This window comes from Cryptomeria japonica, chromosome 9, assembly GCF_030272615.1.
Source record: "Cryptomeria japonica chromosome 9, Sugi_1.0, whole genome shotgun sequence".
Lineage (NCBI taxonomy): Eukaryota > Viridiplantae > Streptophyta > Pinopsida > Cupressales > Cupressaceae > Cryptomeria > Cryptomeria japonica.
Genome location: NC_081413.1, coordinates 236,702,418 through 236,726,998, shown reverse-complemented (window position 1 = coordinate 236,726,998; position 24,581 = coordinate 236,702,418). Strand labels below are relative to the sequence as shown.

Sequence of the window (24,581 nt, the reverse complement as noted above, 5' to 3'; positions counted from 1 at the left end):
CCTCAAGAAGGAGAGCATTGCCTTAATTTGAATGAATTCTTGCACTTCAAGGCCATGTGTGATGCAAACTTAACTCATTTTCCCTTTGGAGGAGCAAGGCTATGACGTTTAGACATGAAAACTGAAAAGGAAATGGAGAAATTGAGTGAGAACACCAAATTCGCTCCTGACCCTTCCAAAGGTACAGGAGCGAATTCTTCTAAGGCTCCCTCTTGGCTCTTATTTTGGACAAAACCCTCACTCTAAGGCATGGATTGGAAGGAAATTAGCTTGAACTTGCCCTTAAAGATGAATTTAAACAAGATTGAACTTAGAAATTTGAAAAAAGTTGAGAATTTGAGCTTAAGAGCCAAATTCGCTCTTGACCCTTCCAAAGGTACAGGAGCGAATTTCCTTAGACCTCCCCTCTTGCTCCTAACTCGCATCAAAATCCTTGCTCCCATGATGTGATTGAAAGAAAGATGATCTATCCATGCATTTGAAGGAATTTGCAACAAGATTGTATGATGAAATTGAGCCATGAAGCCAAATTCGCTCCCGACCCTTCCAAAGGTACAGAAGCAAATTTTCTTGAAGTCTCCTTTGTGCCTCTAATTTGTATCAAACCTATGCTCCAAAGCATTGATTAAGGTGGATATAGCTTAGACTCAACGTTTGAATGACCCTTTGACCACAAGAAGTGAGGAATTTGACTCAAAACCCAAATTCGCTCTTGACCCTTCCAAAGGTGCAAGAGCGAACTTCTCTAAAAACACCTTTTTGCCCTTTATTTGGATCAAATTCATGATTCTACGCCTTGAGTGAAGGGGACTTGATTCATGCATGCCCTTGAAGTGAATTCAAATGAAGTTAAATGAAGAAATGATAAGAATTTGAGCAATATTGTCAAATTCGCTCCTGACCCTTCCAAAGGTACAGGAGCGAATTTTCCTAAGGGTCTCGTACCTCTCTAAGGTACACAAGTGAAAAAGTTAAGACGTGTTTGATCCAACATTTTGAGCAAGTAAGCCTTAAAGGTGACCTTTTAGCATGCCTCAAGACCATAGCAACGTGGATAAGGGAGAGGAATGAGCATTTGGTAGGCATCTAAGCTTCATGCACCAAATTCGCTCCTAACCCTTCCAAAGGTACAGGAGTGAACTTCTTCAAGGGACCTTGTATCTTTCTTAAACCCTTGAACGAACCCATTCCTAAGCAATTTTGGAGGCAAATGACTTGTTTATGCTTTGAGGAAGAATAATTATGAAGTTTAAAGCCTTGAAGAGTGAATGATTATGAGAAATTGAGTGGATTTGAGCAAAAATGCTAAATTCGCTCTTGACCCTTTCAAAGGTACAGAAACGAATTTCACTAGAGAGGTATGTACCTTCCAAGGGTACACAAGCGATTTTGATGTTAAAGGCATGTACCTCTCGAAGGTACAAGGGCGAAAGTGTATTGCATTGTGGTAAAAACTGAATGGAGAGGAGGCTAGATGCAAGTGGCCTAGAAGCAAACAAGGTGGTTTGATGCATTAATAAACCAATCTCACCTTTGGTGCCAAGAGCAAATTTGAATTTCCAATGAAGAAGTCGGCCAGCTTGGGGAAGATACAATTAATTTTATTTATTCAAACAAAGTCGGCTGGCACCCATATAAGAAAGAACACATCTTAGTCATTCATCATTCATTCAAACACATTCTTCTCTAGAGCGAATTTAAGAAGCGGACTTAGGAAGCAAATTTCATCAGCAGATTTCATCAAGTATTAAAGAAGCCAATTTCAGATCTTAAGAAGAAAGGTTAATAATCTTCATGAGCCGAATTCTACAAAGAACAAACTGGAAAGAGAAAACTGCAGTAGCTGATTTGAAGGCGAATTTCAAAACTTAATAAGGCAGGTCAAGACAAATTCAACAATCTTCAAGCCTAGACCTGATTCTCCGAATTGCGAATTTAAGGAGCAATGAATATAATTGATGATTGAGGAGGCGAAATTTGGATTTAAAATGCAAGCTTGCAGAACAGCGATCCTCCAAAAGTGAATTTGGTATACTTAAGGTGCGGACCTGAATCTTTTAGGGGAGCGAACTTCTTAGAACATCATGTAGGAAGGAAGTAAATTCAATAGCAAGATATTATTTACCCCTCTTTTCAGGTTCATTTCTTTCAAAGATCAAGATCAAATTTGAGGTATGTGCAATGTCTAAATTTTGATGAAGATCTGATTTAGTTCAATAAAGATTATTTTGTAAAGATAGGTCTTCTTATTTAGATTGATTCATTTGTAATTTCAATTTGAAAATTTGTAATTTCAAAGCTTATTCATTTATTTTCAAAATTGGAGTTCAATTGTTCTTTTTAAGGTCTTGAATCACCTATCTTTGTGACTATACCTAAAACCCGAACTTAAACCTTCCCATAGGTGACAAATGGCAGCCCCCAAGGCGAGTGGATCCACTACTCGACAAGCCCTAATCAAAGAAGATCAAAGGAGTGAAGACTTTGAGACAAAGATCACGTCCAAGTGGAGCAACGTCGAAGACACCAACCTACATCGACAAGCCATCACCCATAGCCAAGAGGATAATTGAGAGTGGAATCATCAAAGCAGCAGTTTTCCCTCCTGCAGTCAGGTGTCATGAGCTAATGATCGAATGTGCCAAGCACTATGATTCGCACTCAAGGACAATTGTGGCCAAGGATGGGACTGTCCTCGCCTATCTCTCAGAGGGAGCTATAAGTGAAGCTTTTCATCTCCCTGAGTAGAGGGATATGATCTACAAGAGCCTAGAAGGAGCCAAGTCTATCTATGAAGATGATCCTGATACTTGTCTGAATTTCATCAATAAGAATTGGTTGCTCAAGAGTAGGCCTCGCTTGAATAAGATACCCAAAGTACTTCACAAAATTGATTTCCAAGAAGAATTCAGAGACTTGATAACCATGCTTAATCGAGTTGTAGGTGCCTCTCAAGCCTTCTTTTTCGACAAGTGGATGTTTTTCTTTATACAAGTGATCATACAAGGGAAAGATATGTTCAACTGGGTCAGAATTATGAGTAACAACCTAGATGTATAGTTGAGGAGGTTAGTCCCTACTACGTCATTCCACATGAGCTCATATGTTATATATTCTTTAGCCAGATGCTATGAGTATGCGGGACTACCACACAGAGGCATTGTTGGGAGAGGGCCCGGAGAGATAAGAATATGTGATTCCTATGCCCAATTACATCATCCACCTAAGAAGTACTACAAGATAGTCAACGATACTTTCACAATGCATATCACTAGGATACTACAAGGAGGAATTCATCAACGACTGTCTCTAGCAGCACAAGAGCTTGTGAAGAAACATGGTGTGTGGTTCATTCAATTTCCTAAATTCACCTACATCAGAATTCATGGATGTCCTTCACCTCCCTATATGTTGCCAAGGTATCCTACAGATAGGATAGTACTACTTGAGCTGACTCAACAGTTGGCAGCATGTGCTAAGGCATCGAGGCATAAGCATGGGAATGGTATCCCTATACCTATTTCATTTGGAAATTCAATTGAAGTTTGTCCTAACTTTCAAGCAGCTGAAGATGCAGAAAAGGAGCTATCTCTCTATGGTTATGGAAATTAACATCTTTTGCTTCGAGAGATAATTTTGATCCTTATGGTTATGTGGAAGAAACTGCCAGGAAAAAGTACAAGCATGTATTTCAAGTAGAAGACTTTTGGATGAATGTTTCGGATGATGTAGAGGTAAAGAAAAAGATGCACTCTTGATTATCCCTCAATCTCATCAGGAAATGTAAGATCTATAGAGTGGCAGATCAGGCACAAGACAATGGCAGATATCTTCAATCTTCTTATGAAAAAGAAGACAAAGAAGTGAAGATCGATTGGGATGAACAAGAGGTCGCGGACTTGAGAGCATTGATGGAACCAGTTTTGAGTTGTACTCGCAGATGGGTGGATGTCCAGCATCAAAAGTTGAAGGAACAAAACATAGCTATGACATTCAGCTTGGAAAGAAGAATGGAAGGAGGAGAGGCGAGTGCAAGTGAGAACACTTCTCATTCCAAGGGGTCAAAGAGAAAGGAAGGACCTGAAAAGAGAGAGTCATCCAAGAAGAAGCAAAGAGTAAATCCGGATCATCCTCCTAGTGCTTCTTCCAGACGTGAAAAAGAGATAGGTCAAGGAAAGGATCAAAGGGAGAAGATACATGAGATAGATGAGTCCATGGAATCCAAAGTGCAGAATGATGGACAAGATACAAGGAAGACACCTCAACAATCATCAAGTCAGTCTCTTCCTCTCCAAGTTTGTGATAATGAACAAGAAGAAGAAAGAAATGATGATGAAGCAACATCTCCTTTTAGAGGTGAGCAACCATTGCCCGAGGAAATGCTAGTAAAAGAAGGAAAATCTTCCATTCCAGATTGGCTCAGAGAGACACTTACAAGAGAAGTTGTAGTTGAAGAAGAGGAGCAAGTATTTGCCTTGGAAAGTCTTCTAAGCCAGTCTCGAGAGGGGATTGAAAAGAGGAAAGCTACAAAGATATCTAAGGTGATAAGGGATGATACAGGCTCCAAGAAGATACAGATAGCTACACCAACGGTGGACAAGTATGATGATGGGATCATGGCAAAAGAATATAATTTGGAGACTTTTGATCTTGGTCCACTTACCTCCGAGCAAGCCATGGAAGATGCGACTGATTCAGTGAGCGCAGTCAATGATAAGCTAAAGGAAGAAATAGAAAATAATAAAAGGTTCGAAAGGGAGATTAATGCTTGGAGAAATTATTTTAGCCAGCTTAATGAGCCATTGAGGCGACAAGATCCGGTAGTCTTACCTCTGCAAGTACTCCCTCTTGAGTCAGTGAATCGGGTGGAAAAGATGAAGAACTCAGCCCAACTCATCGATACATGGATTGATAGATCCTGCACGATAGCCAAGGAATTTGTAGGAAATATGATGAAGATACTACACAAAGCCATTCGAGTTCTTGAGATAGTTCATTGTCTTGGTGTAACATTCGATGCATTCACTCATACTAGGGACGTCACTATCCTAGTATTACAAGTAGTAAGAAGGACATCAAGACAGGTTTTGGCACGAGAAAGAATAGTTGATGGTGGAACTCATAATTTCCTATAATGGTCAACTTTGCTCCAAATGAAGGAGGTTCTATTCAAGGACATCAATAGTAGGTGCAGCCAAGTCGAGGACACTATCCATCCTATTCAGGACAAGGTGTTTGATGTACTATGTGTGATCCTTGATAGGAGGATAGAGATTGAGACAGATGTGGATATCCAAGAGTTGGAGGACAAAATCAAGGTCATCTTTTGTAGAGAGGACAACATGATCACAAAAGAGCAACGAGATCAAATGTATGCTACCATGTTCCTAATTGATAGAACAAAAGAGTTGGAGCACGGATGGGAGATGACTCTTCTTGTGGCCTTTGATGAGGTCTTTCACTTGGAGGAACGAATGAAGAACCTGCCTGAGATTCCCATTGCAGAGATTGAAGGGATTACGTCCAGATTCATTGAATATGCCAGAAAGGAACAAGGAAAAGGGAACAAAATTCTAGATGAAAAGTTATGAAATGATGTGGCAATTAGATCCCTATTGGAGGATGCTTCCTCGTTATTCATGCCAATTTTTATTGGCTATGTTATGATAATGCTCATCTAAATAGGATTATTTTTGTAACAAACCCTAATTAGGATTTAGGTTGCAAAATCTCAACCCTTGATCTTCTTTAAATCTGGGTCATTCATTGTATTTTGAGAATGCTATATAAGCTCTCACTCATTTCATTTGTGGGGTTAACAAGGAGAATAATAAGAGCGAATAGGTGAAAGTATAAAAGAAGAGAGTAGTAGCGCAAATTTGGTGAAAAGAGAAAGTTGAGCAATTGTTGTTATATTTTGCTATGAGATTAATAAAACATTGAAGTTATGGTGTTTTATTGCAATCTTTGTGGCTTCTTGCATGGTTGTTCATCTTCTTGAATCACTTTATTGAAGATAGTATTTAGATGTTAAAGTTAATTTGAATGATGAAATATTGTGTATGAACTATTGTGAAGCTCATGGTCCAAACCACTAGCCTCTTACTAATTGTAATTGCGCCTTGTGTGGTCAACTGGAGATATTGAAATTGTTTAAAGTTCAATTATTACTTGGGTGTTGATATGCATCCTATTGAGGGTATCGATGTTCATGAATGATTTGAAAAATCTCCAAATTCCCTTAGAAGATCGCACTGATTCCAGTAGAGTTGTTGTTCTATGGCAATATTGAAATTGGTAGAGTTTCACTAAGATTGCCCTCCATTTAGTTATTCATAGGCCTAGTTTATCATAGTCCTCCCTAATCCCTTATCTTTTGTCCTTTTTTTTGAAACATTGTTTAGTATTGGGAAAATCTTGTTCCTCATTGGTCAAGTAGTTGCAAGAACCAGCTTTCATAGAAAGTACGTAAGGCCCCTTGATGAAACAGCAAACACAACGAACACTAGTGCTTATCCACACGTAGAGAACCTACATACCAGAACCTTGGAGTTACCTTGATTGATCCTTAGGCAAAATCTTCAGCATTCAAGGAAACTTTGTTCAAGAGAGGATAAGATGCCTATGGGTATTTTATTATATGTTTGATCGTGTATAAAAGACACATCAACACTTACCAACCAACACATCTCATTTATTAGACATCGGTTATATTATAATTAACCCAACTTTTCACAAAAGATGGTGGGATTACATTTAGTTGTAATTTCAAATACAAAAATCGGCAAGAGTATATAAATACTAAATCGATACACATATGACTCGATCTCACAAAATGTCTAAGGCCGGAAGGCCAATTAGACATTTAGTTTTGCTCTGTCGGCTCAGAGTGATACTGACCAACGCTATAAACATCAACACTGCAAACTTCCCTCTGAAATCCACCCTGAAGATGGAAACCCTAATTTAGTCTCTGATTGGCCTACGGGTTTTTGGAATAGGCTAAAGATCCATCCAACAGTCTAGAGTTGAGAAGGGGACATTACATGTAATGTTTAATCAAAATGTCAATCTTCAAGAGCATTGCACCAACATAAGGAATGATATTGATAAGCGTAAAATCAGATTTTGTATTAGTGAGAAACCTTTAATTTGTATTATCAAGTTGCCATTTGAATTGGTAAAATTTCCCCCAAAAAAAATCAGGGGTGCATATCACATTTCTCCTACACCATAGTTATATCAGCAACCAAGCCAACTTCAACTCAAGAGGTGGTGACCATCAATGATCACTTTGGAACTAATGTTGTGGATACTTTAAAAGATAAAAGCTCCAGTAGTACTTCAACTCCATCGCAGTTACCAATGTACCAACTTCTAGCTAATATTAATTGTACACTAGTATATCCGTGACAAAGACTGATTTAAACTCAAGATGTGTTTGCTTCACCACAACAAATCATGAGTCACATAATAGTGGAGACACAAGTGGTATTATTCAACTCTTCAAAGATGTGAGGGAGAATGAACTTCCTCAATCATATTTGCAACCCTTGCACATGGGAAAACATATTGTTAGTTTAGATGAGCACGTGCATTTTACTCTCATTTGACTTTCTTACGATACCTAATCCACAATGGTAGGCAAAAGAGAAAGACAAAACTAAATAGGAGGTTGCCATACAAGTAAAATATGATGCCTTGATAGAGAATCCTACTTCTAAGCAGGTTAAATTAACTCCAAGTGAAAAGACCACTGGATACAAATGAGCATACAAGCCCAAATGTAAAGCTAGTGCTAATTTGGAAAAGTACAAGGCTTGTCTTGTTACAATAATTTATTCGCAACAAGGGGGAATAGACTATGAGCTTCTTTTACTATGAGGATGTCAAATTTCAATTGCTTCTCTCCATAGCAGCCCAGTTTGATTGGTTGACATATCAGCTGAATGTGAAGAGAGCCTTCTTGAATAGGGATTTGGATAAAAGGTGGTCTACATGGTGCAGCCTAAAGGATTTTAAGTACCAAGTAGTGATCATCTAGTTTGTCAACTTCTTAAGTCCCTCTATGGGCTTAATCAAGGTCCACAAGCCTAGTCCATTAAGTTTGATCAACATCTTTGAGATTCAAGATTCAAAATAACCCCTTATCATCTAAATCTCTATGCCAACAGAATGGTGATGAGATTGTCATTGTTGTTGCCATGTTGATGATCTTGCCATCACAAGTAGAGGGGTTTTTGCATTGTGGTGAGTAAAATCTGATCTATGTTCTACTTTTGACATGACTAATTGAGACCTACAATATTGAAGTAAACAGCTTCTGGATTTTGATGATTAAAAACTTGCACACAATCAAAATCCAGAAGCTGTTTACTTCATTATCATGGATTGTGGAAATCTAATAGAATTGACCTACAATATTGCTTACATATAGAGTTCTAGCAACATGAACATTTTATTTTGATTGCTCAAGTATGCTACAAATATTTTGGAGCGATTTTGCATGATTGATTGTAACCCATTCACTAAACCTATGGCGGTCAAGCTAAAGTTGTCAAGATATGATGATTCATTACTAATCAATGAGTCACTCTATAGACAATTGGTGAACAATTTGATATATCTTTGTGCACACCAATCACATCTCTGTTTTGCAGTTACTTAAATCTCTTGCATTTCAGCCCAACTAAAGCTTGTTTATTAACAAAGAATGAAATGAGTGTTCTGATATGTCAAAATTACTCCGACTTTACCATTCTCTATCGAAGGGCAAATGATTTTAGGGTGACACTATACAAACACTGACTGGGCTGGTTTTATTAATACTCAAAGATTCACTGTTAGCTATATTTTGTCTTCTTGGGCTCACGAGATGTTTCATGGCAAAGTACGCATCAACACACTGTACCTTTTTCTTTCATTGGAGCAGAGTACAAAGCAACTATCAATGATAATTGTGAAGCAATATGATTATGTTGAGTTTTAAGTGAGCTATAAGTTCCTCATATTACACTAGCTCCACTCTTTTATGGCAATCAATAAGTCTTGTGGTAAGTGACGGACCCAATTTATCATGCTCAAACCAAGTAAATTGAAATTCGCCATCACTACATTCAGCAAGCAGTTGACATTGATGATATTTCTCTCCACTTCTACACATCTCAAGAATACATTACTAATCTACTGACAAAACCTTTTGTACTATTATCTTTGTCATATTTTGGGACAAAATTGGAATTTTCTTTGGTTTAATCACTAGGGGAATGTTAAAATATAATATTATATATGACTATACTTTGTACACAAGCATTTATCGCTTATGTTAATGATGTAATGACATCACATTAATTATGTCTAAAACATAACTTACAATGTAAGTTACAATCACCAATGTAATTTCCACATCCAAGAATAAATAGAAGCCTACACTCATTGAAGTGTGTGCCATCCAATTCTCTCAAATTACATGCATTCCTTTCAACCAAAATTGTTTTTCTCTTGTAAACTTTCTTTATCATCAATTTGTAAAACATGATCCTATTTAACTACTTGAATAGCCAAACCTCCTATGACCTAAATATTTGGATCTGTTTACAAATGGAAATTATGTCAAAAGACAAAATTGATAAGGTTACCAATGATGGTTTCCCTATTGGAACAGATATTTGCTAGCCATCACTCATATTCATCACTAATAATTCTCATTCTATATATTGAAGAAAATATGATAATAATATTAGTCCATAACATGATATGCGGAAGACATGACCATGAATTAGAACACATAATATCATTCCTATAAAACTATAAATACATTAAAATTGCTTGTCATAGTAAAAATGATAAAACTACATAAAATGATAGAAATTGTATTTACATTGCACTTCAAACTTTGAATCAAACCATGACCTTTGTTTTTAAAAGTAAAATAATTATAAACAATTATATGACTTTATCAAGATATGAGGATATTCCGATATACAAAGAGTCAATAAGACATACGATTTAATAATTTTAATGAGCTCACCTATACATCATAGGAAGAGAACTTAAAGGTAGTCTGAGCATATCCAACACTTCATCACCCATGGTGATCCTCCATACCTAAATGAAAGAAATGATCAAAAAGCTACTAAAATATGTTACTCGAGAACATCAAATATATTAAATTTATTTCATGCAATCATGGCTTCTTAAACGCCAGCCTGTGACTATAAAAATTTTAACTTTAAAGAATGTCTGTAAGAGCCAACTTCACATTAGTCATAGTTTTAACATAATCCTACAAAATAACCAGACAGCTACTAAAGATGTGCAGATTTCACATGATATGAGAATAAATATAAAGTTGAGATTAACAATAAAGCCAACAGAATAAAAAGTGGCACTACACAACTATGGGAACCATGAGACAAAAACATTATCTTTACTTTCAAAACATAATAAAATCATTAAATACATTTCACCTCCCCTAAAAGATTCTATCGCAGGAAAGCTTCAACTATGAGAAATTGCATAACTCAATTTACAATGGATCACATTTTAGAATGGTCCAATACAAGATGTGCACGTCTCTAAAGAAAGGCACAACACAATATTGGTTTGTGATTCCAAAGCTAGAGGTAGGAAGTAAAGTGATAAATGAACTAATATTTCCATGAGTACTGTAAACATGTTCCTCTAGATATTAGGCAACAAATTGTCAAATACGTATAATATTCCACAAACATTTCTAGAAGTGAAAAAAATCTGCATTCAACTCTAAAAAACTACAGCTGCCACTTACATCATGCAATATATTCAAAGGGTACATTAATGAGTCTTGCGACATCATTGACATCTATACGCTAATGCAAGAACACTCTTTTGACTATTAGTTGCACAAAATTAAGTTTTGTTTGGTCTATAGCTCCCATTTCATGCAATATTTTCTTCAGTGATATGTGAGTTTCAATCAGCTCAAAATTTCACTATAATTTGTTGTTCCTTTGGTGATGACCCTGTTTGTTTTTCATTCCTTGGTAATCTTGTTCTTCATAGTAATATTATTAATAATATTAATTTAAGCTACTGGTTTGGCTTCAGCTATACCAGTATGGCAATTATTTTATTTACTTTTTTCTTTGAGGACATAGGAGATTTTGGATTAATCCATACATAAACATATAAAATCATAAATATTTACATATTTGCAGCATAAAAAAGGAATTTAGTTCAAATGACCAAATAGCATGCATTGAATAAACAAAACCACCATAAAAATTACAAATACTACTTCAATGCCAATTTGTCAAACTCAAATGTCATGATAGATATTCATTGTTCACTATTAAAACAATAAAATCAACAATCAGCTTCATATATTCATAAATATCAACGTCATCATCATCCTCTTCATTGACATTAGATGATGTAGGTGGATTAAAAGAACCACAAGGAGTGCCACTAGCACTTGACTATAAGTATGTTGGCTTTCTAACACCTCCAAAAATGAAGATTATTGGAAAGTAGAACCATCTAAGTCAGTATGCTTTAGCTCTACATCGACAAATTCATTGCCCCTTCCTTGTAGTAATTTTGTTAGTGGTGAAAGAAGGCACAAGTTGGAATGCACATAAACCAAATCTTATGGCTTTTTTATGCCAATTATTTGTGCTCTATTGAGTGGACAAAGGACTAAGTTCTTGGATTTTGCACAAATGAAGATAAAATGGCAGCTTATTGAGGCAAAGTTAGAGAGAGTTATAAAATTATAAATGAAACTTCAAACATACAAAATTATGTCAAAAAAAAATTCAAATTTCAAAAATTTTAGATAAAAATTAAAAAAAAATTGCAATAAAACTTTAACTGCAAGAGGTTGTAGATGTTGGAATGTTTGGCCATGGACATACCACAAAACATGAGGATCCTTCTTGTACTTGTCATGAAAAGCGGAAATGCTTTGACCATGGAGTGTTTAAAAATTAGCAAACTCATTTGTGACTAAATCCTTGTAGTTGGCATAAAATGCCTATGGTTATATTTGATATTATTTGTTATCTACCAATGTATTAATTGTTTGTATTAAGTGGGTTGTCACTATCCGGTAGTTAATGTGTCGGTTGATTGACGGTTGTGTTCCTCTCGGCAACCATTGGGTCCTTTAAATATGTTGTGTACCGCCAAGGAAGGGAGTATGGTATAGTCAGGTGAATTGTAATCCTTGGCCGACCATCTCTGGTTTTCTTCTCTGTAATAACTGCATATGCGAATAAAGATATATTTTACTACCGTGTCTGGTATGCATTATCATTTGTATTATTATTTCCTGTACTTAATTTATCAGATATAGCAGCAAACATTTTGGCGTCGTTTCCTTAAAAGAAATCGGGTCAGCCTTGAGTGATTCATGCCCGTAGACCCCAATAAAGGTGAGAAGAGGCCACGTGGTGGTCAAGACCAAGCGATGAGCTGATTCACCAACCCTTAGCCGGAGGGAGCACAAGGACGAGTCAAAGCCTAGAAGCACCTGGAGTGTTGGGACGCTAGAGGTGGATGTGTACAAGACGCGTTCGTGGCCAAGAGTGCAAGGAAAGCACCGGAACGTGGCGGTCGAAACAGTCCACCCAAGTCCGGCACACCTGGAAGTACCTGGAGTGTTGGGGATGCTAGAGGTGGATGTGTAGAGGACGCGTGCGTGGTCAAGAGTGCAGAGAAAGCACTGGAACGTAGCAGTCAGAATAGTCTCCCAAATCTGACACACAAGGGAGAAGCAGGCGTGAAACCAATTTGCAAGAACTTGTCCCTCGCCCAGGAACCGAGAATAAGGGGGCCTGAGCCGAAGACTCCTCCGGTACTTTCCGAGTGAAAACAATGATGAACACCCAGGAGAAGCAGAAACTCCCTAAATTTGCAAGGGATGGATTGGAGGATCTCGTACGGCATTGTAAGACATGTATAACGATATGGGAGGCGAGTGGCCAAGATGACCATGATTATTGGTTGGAGGCATTTCCCGCCACCCTTCGGGAAATTGCTATTGATTGGTACACAGACCTAGATGCTAAGGACAAGACCGGGTGGAGTGAACTAAAGTAGGCATTCGAAGAGGAGTTCAAACTCTTGAGGGATGACAACGAGATAGTGGCAAAAATCTATAATACCAAGCAAGGGAAAAATGAGAGTGTACGCGATTACAACCGTAGGCTCAAAGAACTGTTGAACAAAATGGAGAACCAGCCAGCCGATGGGTTGAAGAAGAGGTGGTTCACTGAGGGATTGATACCCTCGCTGCGCAAGAAGATGAAAGTAGTGCCTCCCTCCTTGTATGCTAATGCTTACAATCGGGCGATGGACATCAAGAGTGAAAACAAAACCTCCTCCCGAGGGAAGAGAGTGACTGACAATGACAAGAGCACCAAAGGTAGCACTGACGAAGAATCCAAAACCTTACAAGCCCTTCAACGAGATATGTTGAGAATGATGAAAGAATTGAAGGCCGAGAAAGGAACCAATAAACAAAGTAATGAACTATGGTGTACTGAATGCAAAAGCGAGGGGCACACGAAAGGTAATTGTCCTAGAAATATTTTTTGTGAGATTTGCCAAGTGCTAGGGCATTCAATCAAGGAGTGCCCATACAATTTGAAGACGAGAAGTACACAAGTACTCTTCACACAGGGAGAGTCTACTCCATTGGAACCACATAATGCATCACGAGGCAATTATTAAGGGCGAAATCAAATACAGTATGACTCCAAAGGATGTCCTATCATACAGTGCCGACAATGTAGTGAATGGGGACACTTTGCGAGAGACTACGAGAATAAGAAAGACAGCATACAACTATTGTGCAAATGGTGTGGACCCAAGAATCATGAAGACACCGACTACCCGAAGCAAAAGGGTATTAATATGTTGGATGTAAAGAAACAAGACGAGGCAGTTCTAGCAATCACGAGGGCACAGATGAAGAAGGCGATGTACCCGAATGCTTGTACGAAGAAGGAATGACTCCGAGAAGCCAAAGCCGAAGGAGAACAACTATTGGCGAAGGAGTAACCTCCAATGGAACTACAAGTACATCATTGTGAGAGTCAGAGATGAACATAGTTTGGCAGGTGCTACAGACAACCATACCCATCAAGGTGGCAGACCTTCTTCAAACTATGTCGCAACTGAGAATGGAAATTTCCAACACAGTCAGTGACAACACAGCCATCCAGAAATAATGTAAGCCACAAGAGGAATTAACAGGAAAACCAACACACGAAGGGAATGAAGCTAGTGATCCAATATTGTTGATGATGAGCAATGCAAGGAAGCTGGTTGTTGTCGAGATGGAAATAATGGACCAAAAGTTGGCGAACACCATCATTGATAGGGGCTCGAGAGTTAATGTGCTGCAGAAGGACACTTGGAAATGTTTGGGGAAGGCGACACTCTAGCCGCCGACCTTCCATTTGGTAGGTGCCAACTAGCACAGCATCTAGCCGTTGGGAACATTGATGGCACAAAAAGTAATGGTTGGGACACAACAAATTTTCTTACTTTGTAGTCATCTCATTACAACAATCTGCCCCCTTTGATCTCCTCCTTTACCACCTACAAAACAAACAAATAGTTATCAAACACACATAACATATACCAAATTTCATTCATCTTTTATTCCTTATGTGTTCTGATTTGAACGATTTTAACCTGAATTGATGCACCTGATCCAAAGATATGTCTGATAGTTCTTATGAATTTCGCTGATGTTGGAGGTAGTGTTGACGTGTATTTTGTACACTATCAAACACAGAATAAAATACCCAAGGGTACCTTATCCTCTCTTGAGTAAAGTCTCTGAATGCTGAAGATATCGCGAAAAGGATCAATCAGGGTGACTTCAAGGTTCTTCGATGTAGGGTCTCTACGTGTGGATAAGCTCTCTGTGGTATGATGTGATTTGCTGGAATCACAAGGGGACTTACATTTGATGATTGAACGTCTGATCTGCTTTGAATATTGCTGGAACACAGGCTCTTACTAGCTTTGATTTGAAAAAAAAAAGAAAAAAATGAGGGTGAGGAAAGGACCTAATCCTAATACTAAGAATGTAGGAGCAATGATTGATCTTTGATGAAATTCTAACTAAGTCTTGTTTTGACATTGCAGGACCATCTCCACAAGGCTAGTGCGATCTTCGAAGGAAAGCTTTATGATGTTCAAATCATCACTGCAGGCATAGACACCATCAAGCTGATGCATATCAATGAAGAAGCGACAATTGAAGTTAAGCTTAAGCTGAACGATTCGAGTTGACTACACAAGGCAAGTCTGCAATCAACAAACTGCTAGTAGTATGGATGTACGAATTTCACCATCAATCAAGCACATTTCTTCCACTCATCTAATAACATGAAATCAAATATGAGAAGTATAGAGACCATGCAAATTGTTGAATCGACCCATAAATTTCACCATTTCTTCAATGAAGTTACAAGTCTTTTACAACAACATCTTGGCAACAATCTTTGCTTTCTCTCTCTACTCTACTCTAATTGCTATTCTATCAACTAGCTAACTACTCTCTATTCACTAACTCCTTCCTATTATTTCTATCTATCTGCTTCTATATCCTTCTAACTGCCTTTACAAATGAAATGTCAGGGGTTATATAGTGCCCTCAATACAATTCGATGGCTTAGATCGATTTGAGATCAATGGCCAAGATTCAACAGTGAAAACCCTAATTAGGGTTTGTTACAACCATTACATAACATTTAATGCTTGACCAATGATAAAATTGTATTGCTTGGACACATGTCCTCTCTGGAAAATTCCACCAATGAATAGCCGGGGTAGGTACATTGAAGTTTGTGCCACCTTCCATGAGTTAGGTACATTGAATCTGGACATGCTGAGGTGGATCAATCTGACTGGAGAAGTGATGACTAGGATGCCACCTCGTCTGACACTTGTAACTTGGTAGATATTCAACTTGATGTTGTTGAGAAGCTAGCTTTAATTAATTCATCTGGAACTATCTACTTCTTCAACAAACCCTTTGCTTTGACTTCTTGTGTCCTTGATGTGCAGGACGATTGATGTACCTTGCCTTGGAATACTGGATTGGAGAAGTCGCCCTTGATGACGTTAGTCCAAAGAAGGCCGTCCTTGTCGATGCTAGACTGGAGGAGGTCGCCCTTGTCCTTGCTTGATCGTCCTGGAGGAGACCGTCCTTAATTTGGCTTGATTTTCCTTGATGAGAGCCTTCCGACTTGTAGATCCTTCGAGTTTGGGAGTCGCCATCTTGATACCTACACAACATTTCAAAATTAGTAACATGTTTTGCAACGTGGAAATATAGACTAGAAAGAGGATTTAAGTTTTAAATTAGGAAACCTCATGATAAATCTTTGAATTCTCATTTCCTAAATTTAACTAAGCCACTTGAAATTGAAAATTCAAAATTCAAAATTGAGACTAGGAGAATCTCGCCATACCTCCACTTGAGAACTAAATCTAAGAAAAGATGCAAAATTAAGCAAGTTTGCTAGGCAAAATGTGGATCGAAGTCTTCAAAATGTGCTTCTTCTATCAACTTCACCACCTCTAGCCTTCAACAAAAATCGCTCCACCTCTAGCCTTCAACAAAAATCGCTCCTTCCTAGACCAAATTTCGCACCTTGTTGCTCTTCTCCAAATCGCACTTGAGTGAATGAGTGAATGATGGATTAACATCACTCAAGATACCCCCACTATATAGGCGCTTACCATTGCAATTTCCCATAGGCCGACTTGGAAAATAGGCCAAAAATAAATAAAAATTTAATAAAAGAAGAGGCTGACTTTATAAAAACATTAAAATAATACCTCAAAGCGCTCCATTTTTTAAATTTAATTTAATAATAATTAATTTTGAATGCCTTTATTATTAAAAATTTTGATTTTTCTAAGGCTCAAAATTAATTTATTAAATGCCAATTTAATTAAAATATTTCAAGGTTTTAGCGAATTTGGCAATTTAATGCAATTTGAAGGATATTGGTGTCCAAGCATGGGAAGAATAATGAATATCAACCTCATCGCTCTGGTCCCTTGGAGAGGGACAGGAGCGCCCATGCATTTTAACCTTGTTTTTCTTGTTTTTCACGTTCAAAGTCTCCTCTTGGACGTCCAAAATAGCATTTTAATTGGGAAACTTGAGCTTAATTCATTCCTTTTGTGGAAGGAGTGTGCCTTAAAGTACTTTCGCCCTGGTCCCTTGGTGAGGGACAGGAGCAAACTTGTCTTTTATCCTTGATCCTTGTCTCTTTAATCGCCAATTCATGCTACAGGGCAAGTGATGATTTCATCCATCCATTCCATACATGCTTAACTTGTCCTTTGCAAGGCAAACTCAATATTCTAGGGATTTTCGCCCTGGTCCCTTGGTGAGGAACAGGAGCGAACCTTACCTTTTGCCTTTGGTCTTTGTCTCTTTAATTGCCAAATCGAGTTGTGAGGTAGGCAATGATCTTTATTGTTTGCTTCATGCATGTCCAATTCGCTTTCTCGACGCTAAATGAGCTCTCCCAAGGATTTTCGCCCTGGTCCTCCAGTGAAGGACAGGAGCGAATTTTGCATTTGAGCTTGAAATTGTTGACTTTTGGGGCAATTCCTTGTTCATCGTCCTTTGAAAGGCATTTTGGCTTTGCTTTAACTTTGCCTTGACGTGGTTTTTGGAAAGAAGTGATTGATTTATGAAAATCGCCTTGGTCCTTGAGTAAAGGACAAGAGCGCCCTTTAGCTCTTGGCATAAATTCTTAATATCCAATTACCCCAAGGCGTAAAACATGGTTCTTTGTTCTATTTTGAGTCTCGGAAACAAAATTCACACTTCAAAATGTTGGGTTATTAGGTCCATTTGAAATTTTCGCTCTGGTCCCTTGGAGAGGGACAGGAGCGCCTATTGCAACCTGGGTCAATTCTCTTCATTGTAAGCCACTCAAATTATATTCAACGAGTAAAACATACTTCCCTTGACCTCTTCAAATCGCGAAATCACCTAAATCTGGCAAGGATAATGCAAAGTTGGAATTCAAGCTCCGGTCCTTCAGTGAGGGACAGGAGCGATTTTTGCTCTCAGGGCCAAATCTTTTTACTTTTCACTTCAAATTTCCTTCGCTGAGGAAAATATCATCTCTTTACACGCCATGAATAAAAGTTCGAGTCCAAACAAGGTCTAAAAATGTGTATATGAATAAAATCGCTCTGGTCCCTTGGTGAGGGACAGGAGCGAATTTACCTTTCTAGACAAATACTCCATCATTTCATCGTCCTTAATCAAGTCTGGATGCTCTATCACGTTCATTTTGTCCTCCATCATGCCTTTGATGTCTCAATTTGTCCAAACAAGGCCAGGAATGACTCCACTAAGCCTTTTCGCTCTAGACCCTTGGTGAGGGACATGAGCGATTCGCCTTGGACCCTTGGAGAGGGACAGGAGCGCTTTTCGCTCTGGATCCTCAGTGAAGGACAGGAGCGAAATTTGACTTTTTGAACTCTCTATCAGGATAACTTTTATGGAATATAACATTTAGAAGGAAATGTCACTTATACTTTAAGTTGTATTCCATATATACTTTCAGGATGTTTGAGAGTGGTTTCGGACCTCCAGGAGTTATATTGCAAAATCTAGTTTTTTGAGGTTTTTCAGTTTCCAGACTTAGTCAAATTTTAGGATCAGGATGTTATATTCCATATATACTTTCAGGATGTTTGAGAGTGGTTTCGGACCTCCAAGAGTTATATTGCAAAATCTAGTTTTTTGAGGTTTTTCAGTTTCCAGACTTAGTCAAATTTCAGGATCAGGACTTTCCAGACTTAGCCAAATTTCAGGATCAGGTCTTCAAACTTAGCCAAATTTCAGGACATTCCAGACTTAGCCAAATTTCAAGATCAAGACATCACTCAAGCCGGACTTGCTATCCATGTGATCCCCTTGGCGACACTCAAAATGCAAAGGATAACTAACAAAACCCTAAAAAACCTAAAAAGACAAACCCTAAAAAGCAAAAAAGCAGGGGTCCCCATTTGCAATGGGGCATGTGTGAAAACGTCACAACAGGTAGATGAATGAATTTGCCTTGCACCTAATCAAATTTTCTTTATTTCTTATCAAATTCGTTGTTCTTTGTATGATCAGATTTGCTCCCTTGCTGATTGGGTTTGCTGTTTTGCTGATTATAATAGCTGCTTTGCTCTTAAATTTGCTGTTTGGAGAAGGAAATCACTTTGAATTTGTGATTAAATGGCTAATTTTGACTTGACCTTTATAGGCCTTTGAAGGAAAAGATGTGTCTTTTGGGTTATAGGCCGACTTCATTTATTCAAAGAAAATTAATATTATCTCCTTAAGGTGGCCAACTTGGTTGGCATTAAACATTTTCCTTTTGAATCCAAATTTTGGTGCCAAAATGTATTTGTTCGTGCTGCTGAGTGTGGTTATTGGAAGTTCACTCCCTTCCATTGGCAAAGGAAACAAGTTCACTCCCTTCCATTGGCAAAGGAGGCAAGTTCACTCCCTTCCATTGGCAAAGGAAGTGAGTTCGCTCCCATCCATTGGCAAAGGAAGTGCATTGAATTTGCCATCTAACTTGCTCTTAGCAATTTTTTTATTAATTTGTCCCTTTTCATCAATTCATGCCTTAAGGTTTTGTTCTCCATGCATGTAAATTCATCAAATTTATCTTAAAAGAATGCCTTGGAATCCATGTCGGTCCTTTCCATTGGCAAAGGAAGTAGGTTCGCTCCCTTCCATTGGCAAAGGAAGTGAATTTGCTGCAATGAGAGACCAAGGGAAATGACTTAAACTTCAAACTTTCCAGCTTCATTCCATCATGTCTTCACCAATTTGTTCCTTCATTTGTTCAAGTTCACCAAATCACCTTCGAGCATGCAATGGAAGTTATGTCACTCCCTTCCATTGGCAAAGGAAGCAAGTTTGCTCCCTTCCATTGGCAAAGGAAGTGAGTTCGCTCCCTTCCATTAGCAAAGGAAGCAAGTTTGCTCCCAATGAGGAGTAATGGAAGTTTGCACATACTTAGCAAAATTTTCAGGTTGCCAGTTAAAAATCAAATTTATTGCTTGACCAAGGTTCCATATTGCAATTCAAGGCATCTTGGGCCTCCTAGGTGACAAGGGAAGGAAGTTCGCTCCTTTGAAGGAGCAATGGAAGTCATTTCACTCCAACAAGAGAGCAAAGGAAATTTTCATACACTTAACCAAATTTTGCCCTATGCGACCTGCCTTTCAACAAAATGCAATCAGACCTACGGGATGGCAAGGAAATCTTGTATAATTTGGTGAAATTTTATCCAAGGGATTCCCCTATCAAACCTCCTCACTTGACATCATCTCATTTCACATCTCACGGGAAGGGCAAAAGAAGGCAGTCAATGCCAAGGAAGGGCAAAGGAAGTGACTGTTAATGCCATGAAAGAGCAAAGGAAGTCACTGTCAGTGCCTTAGTCGTTCATTTCATTCCTAGCCCTGCAAGCAAAAGATGAGTCATCCATTCCAAAAGCTTTGATAACTGACTGACTTCACTCCATCCTAAAGAAACAATCCTATCTTGATTAACTTTTGACTCACCGGCTTCTTCAACACACAGGTTAATAGCAAAAGACTACCACTATCATAGAAAGCATAAATAAGTGGGGGCCCCATTTGCAATGGGGCGATGTGTGGAAACGTCATAACAAACCACCTGTCTGTGGTTGGAGGAAAAGTGCTCCGGTGATGCTCTCCCTTCCGCAAATGACTTGCCAAGACTTGTGAAACAAAACAGGATTCCGGATATAGTAGTTTCTATAACATTTTCATATGTATTTGTAAACATATTGCTTTAATGCAAAGTATGTACATAATTTGAAAGAAAAAGAATGTCGTTTATTTTATTGTTGAAATGTTACATATCATTTCCTTGCATCAAATGTATTTCCATTTTTATATTAATCATGTGAAATAAATGATTTATGAAAGGAAAAAACTTTCTTGTGATTATTTAGCATATGCTTATTTACTTTATAAAACCTTAAATAATTTTCAAGTTAAGTTGGTAGATGTTGTTACAAAAGAAAAAAAGGAAAAAAGAAATATAAAAGAGAGATGGAATCTTAATTAAAATAAAAATAAAAAAGAAACCTTCAAAATACAAACTCACCTCTTAAATCTTGCTTCAAATCAATGGTGGGCAAATCAATGGTGGGCTCTTCCCAATCCTTTGTAAACTCCTTTGGGTGCACCAAAAGTAGCTACAGACCTGCCCAAATGTGGTTTGACCACCAATTGCTCAATCTCCTTGCTCATTTTCCTTAAATGCAATCCAATTTTGGCTCAAAACTCTCTTTGTTCTTTCTCCTTTGGCTTGAAAATGAAATTAAGTTGCTTTATGGGTGGAGGAGACAAATATAAGACTATAAATTTTGAGTTAATTGCTTTTTTTTAATGTTTTTGACTTGCCCAACTATTTTTTAGTGTTCCCATCGAGACTCGCCTAGGCTTGGTGAGTCTAGCGAGTACCTAGTTGCCGAGTCTTCTAGACCCGTTTAGGGTTGCCTTCCTCGTGACTCGTCAAGTCTAGGTGATTCCTTGCAATTCTAGTGACTATGGTATAAATAGACAATAAGTGATAAATTCATCATGATAGGTTTAGTGGTTAGCAATATTTTAACACATCGCAAAAATTTACACATCTATGATAAGTATCATAAATTACTAATAAAACATTTATATATTATTATATATTTTTAATGAAGCCATCCCCCTATCGTCCCCAAAATTTTGGAAAATGTTTGTTGTCCCTAGAAACTTGTCCCCCCAATCCTAAAAAATTCGAAGAAACACTAGTTATCATACTCAATTTGTGTGTACTCCTTCATAGTATACACAATTTGAGGGGCCTATCATTACTAATTCTTTTTCAGATTTATGTGCAGTTTCACATGGTTCTTTTCCTTCAACAATATGAGAGACATAATGGACACTTGCTACATATCAAGGACAAAAAGGCACAACTTTTCCAATGGATCAAACTTCCATATTCCAGAAGATCTATATTTGTTATGGGTGTAATTCATTTTATTTCTACTTTGGCATGCTTGTTCATTTAAATTTGAAAGCACAACAAAGTAGGAGCAAAATGTGGATGAGAAAAGTGCATACTTCACACTTTTGACTCTATATTTTACAACACTTTGCGTGAATATCATAAACGCATAGTACTAGCATTAGTTTTTTTTTCTTTTGGCACACTCACTTACCTAAATCCTAAATCTAGCAATTTGTTATGCTAAATCATCAAAATATCAATAGCCTGATTCCCAAACATTTTGCCTTCTTGGACTAAAATTGCACTATCCCTGTAATATCCCACTAATTTTTTTTTTTGATTTTCAGGCCAATAACAATTCATCCACAACAAATAACCCGTTAAGGTTAGAGGAATAAGCAAAACAACTGAAAGGGAACCCTTCCACCTTTTGTTCACCGAGAGCCCAGACTGGGAGGGTGAGAGCATACGGTGTTCCGGGGATCGTCAGCATCAATAAACAAACTGAAAATTACAATGCATGGGCGGCAAGCCAGCCCCTTCTGCTTATCCAGCAAGATAGAAACTGAACATCTTGGCGGTAAACCGACCAAGGGAAAATTACAAGAAATTGAAGTTCAATCACTCTACCGCGTATTTCAGCGGGAGGACATTACATTAACAATCACTCTACCGCATATTTCAGCAGGAGGACCAAAACATTGAACTTTATCACTCGACCACTTATTCAGCGGGAGGACATTACATTAAAACATCACTCTACCGCATATTTCAGCGGGAGGACTATTTATCAAAGAAAACTGAATTACAAAACTGAGAAGGCGGCAAGCCAGCCTCTTCCACTTATGCAATGGGAATTACAAATGAAAGCAGATAGAATGGGATGCTCAGTACTACTGAGACAATCCTTACAATATGGAGATGAGATGAGAAGATTAACTGCAGATTTCTACACAATACTGTAATTTTCTGTTACACTGCTCTGCAGGCTGAAAGTACAGTTCCAGCAGCCCATGAAAACATGAAAATACTCATAACTCACTCAAGTTTTACCCGAATTGATTCAAATCAAGCCCAATCCCACCATACATCCAATACAATGACAACCAATCATAGCCACACCCCAAACAACCCTCTTTTTATTTTGCACGCATCCCAATGCAACCCAAAAAAACCCACGCCTAGACTAGAAATTTCGATTTTGCATAATTAAATCAATACTCAAACAAATGTGCTAAAAACTTACAAACTTGTTTGCCAGTGCTGGGAAGGAAGATAGGAATAATACCCATAACTATTAGACGCTCCAGCAGAGAGATGTGAGCAAAAATGTGTTTCAGCCACAGGCAAAACCAGCAAGTCCAGAATCGTTGCAACACCAAGATGTCTATGGCAAAGCTCTGAAAATGATAGAAGAATACAAGGCACAGCTAGGTACTGTATTTCAAGTACGAAACCGGGTAGCACTAGGGAGACGCACTCCGAAGCCTCAAGTTCTGTCGCCAATCCGGCAGCATAACATCACTGATTTTCAAGATACCAAAATGAGAGCCCAAGTCACTTATTTATAACTTTTTGCCAACCAAATTCAAATTCAAATGCACTCCAAATACGCCCAAACCAAATGCAATTCCATTTCACCCACATTTAGCATTGCATTTCATTTCATTTCCTTGCACAAGTTCGCCCTTTTTAATAAATATAAGTGTCATAAAATAAAGTGTAAAGTGGGCGCCCAACTATGACTTCCAAATAAAAAATATTACTAAGGCAATATACTTAGAAAATCGCCCATTTGCCTTGAGTTATAATTTACTTATTAACACCATGACGACCCCCTTGAAGTCATATGCAATTTTCGCCCAAATAGACTTAGGATAAAATTAATATTTTCTCCCTTCCTAAGTCGTCCATCCATAAAATAATCAATTATTAATACCTCATGCCTAAGGTATAATATATATTAAAATGCCTTCTCCTCAAATATTGATTATTGCCAAATTGAGCTGGAGACTGAAGTGCTGGAAATCACCAAAACTGAACTGAGTTGGGGCTCTGAACTGAACTGCCAAAAATAGTCATCTGAGCTGAGCTGTAGAATCCCTGCCAAGAATAGCACCAAAAAATGCTGGAAGACCAACTGCTCAAACTGACCTGCCAAAAATAGCCATCTGAACAGGCCAGCTGACATCCTGCTAAAAATAGAACTGCTAAAAATAGTACTTACTAAAAATAGCATCCTGCTAAAAATAGTAAGTGTTTCCAAAGTGATTTTAACCACATTCTGAGCAGCCGTCGCACTTACTAAAAATAGTAAGTCAGGAAAAAGTCACTCGATGCAGATGCATGTCGAACCATCTTGAAGCTCTCTGAAAACCCAGAAGGAATCCAGAATCCAAACTGTCAAACTCCCACATATATGCCCTGAAAACACAAAAGAATCCTCCTATTTAATAGGAAACCCTAATTCTCCTTTCCAAATAGCCTACGAGTCTCCGGAATAGGCCAATGGACC

The 24,581-nt window shown here is 38.0% G+C and overlaps 1 protein-coding gene across 1 annotated transcript in view; it reads right to left on the bottom strand.

Moving 5' to 3' along the window:
• The window catches only part of LOC131076960 (uncharacterized protein C16C9.01c), a 174,595-nt gene that overhangs the window by 89,438 nt on the left and 60,576 nt on the right, over positions 1-24,581 (bottom strand). Inside the window, exon 6 of the mRNA XM_058014312.2 lies at positions 10,031-10,107. Coding sequence (XP_057870295.2) covers positions 10,031-10,107 — 77 coding nt within the window. The remainder of the gene's footprint in view (positions 1-10,030; positions 10,108-24,581) is intronic.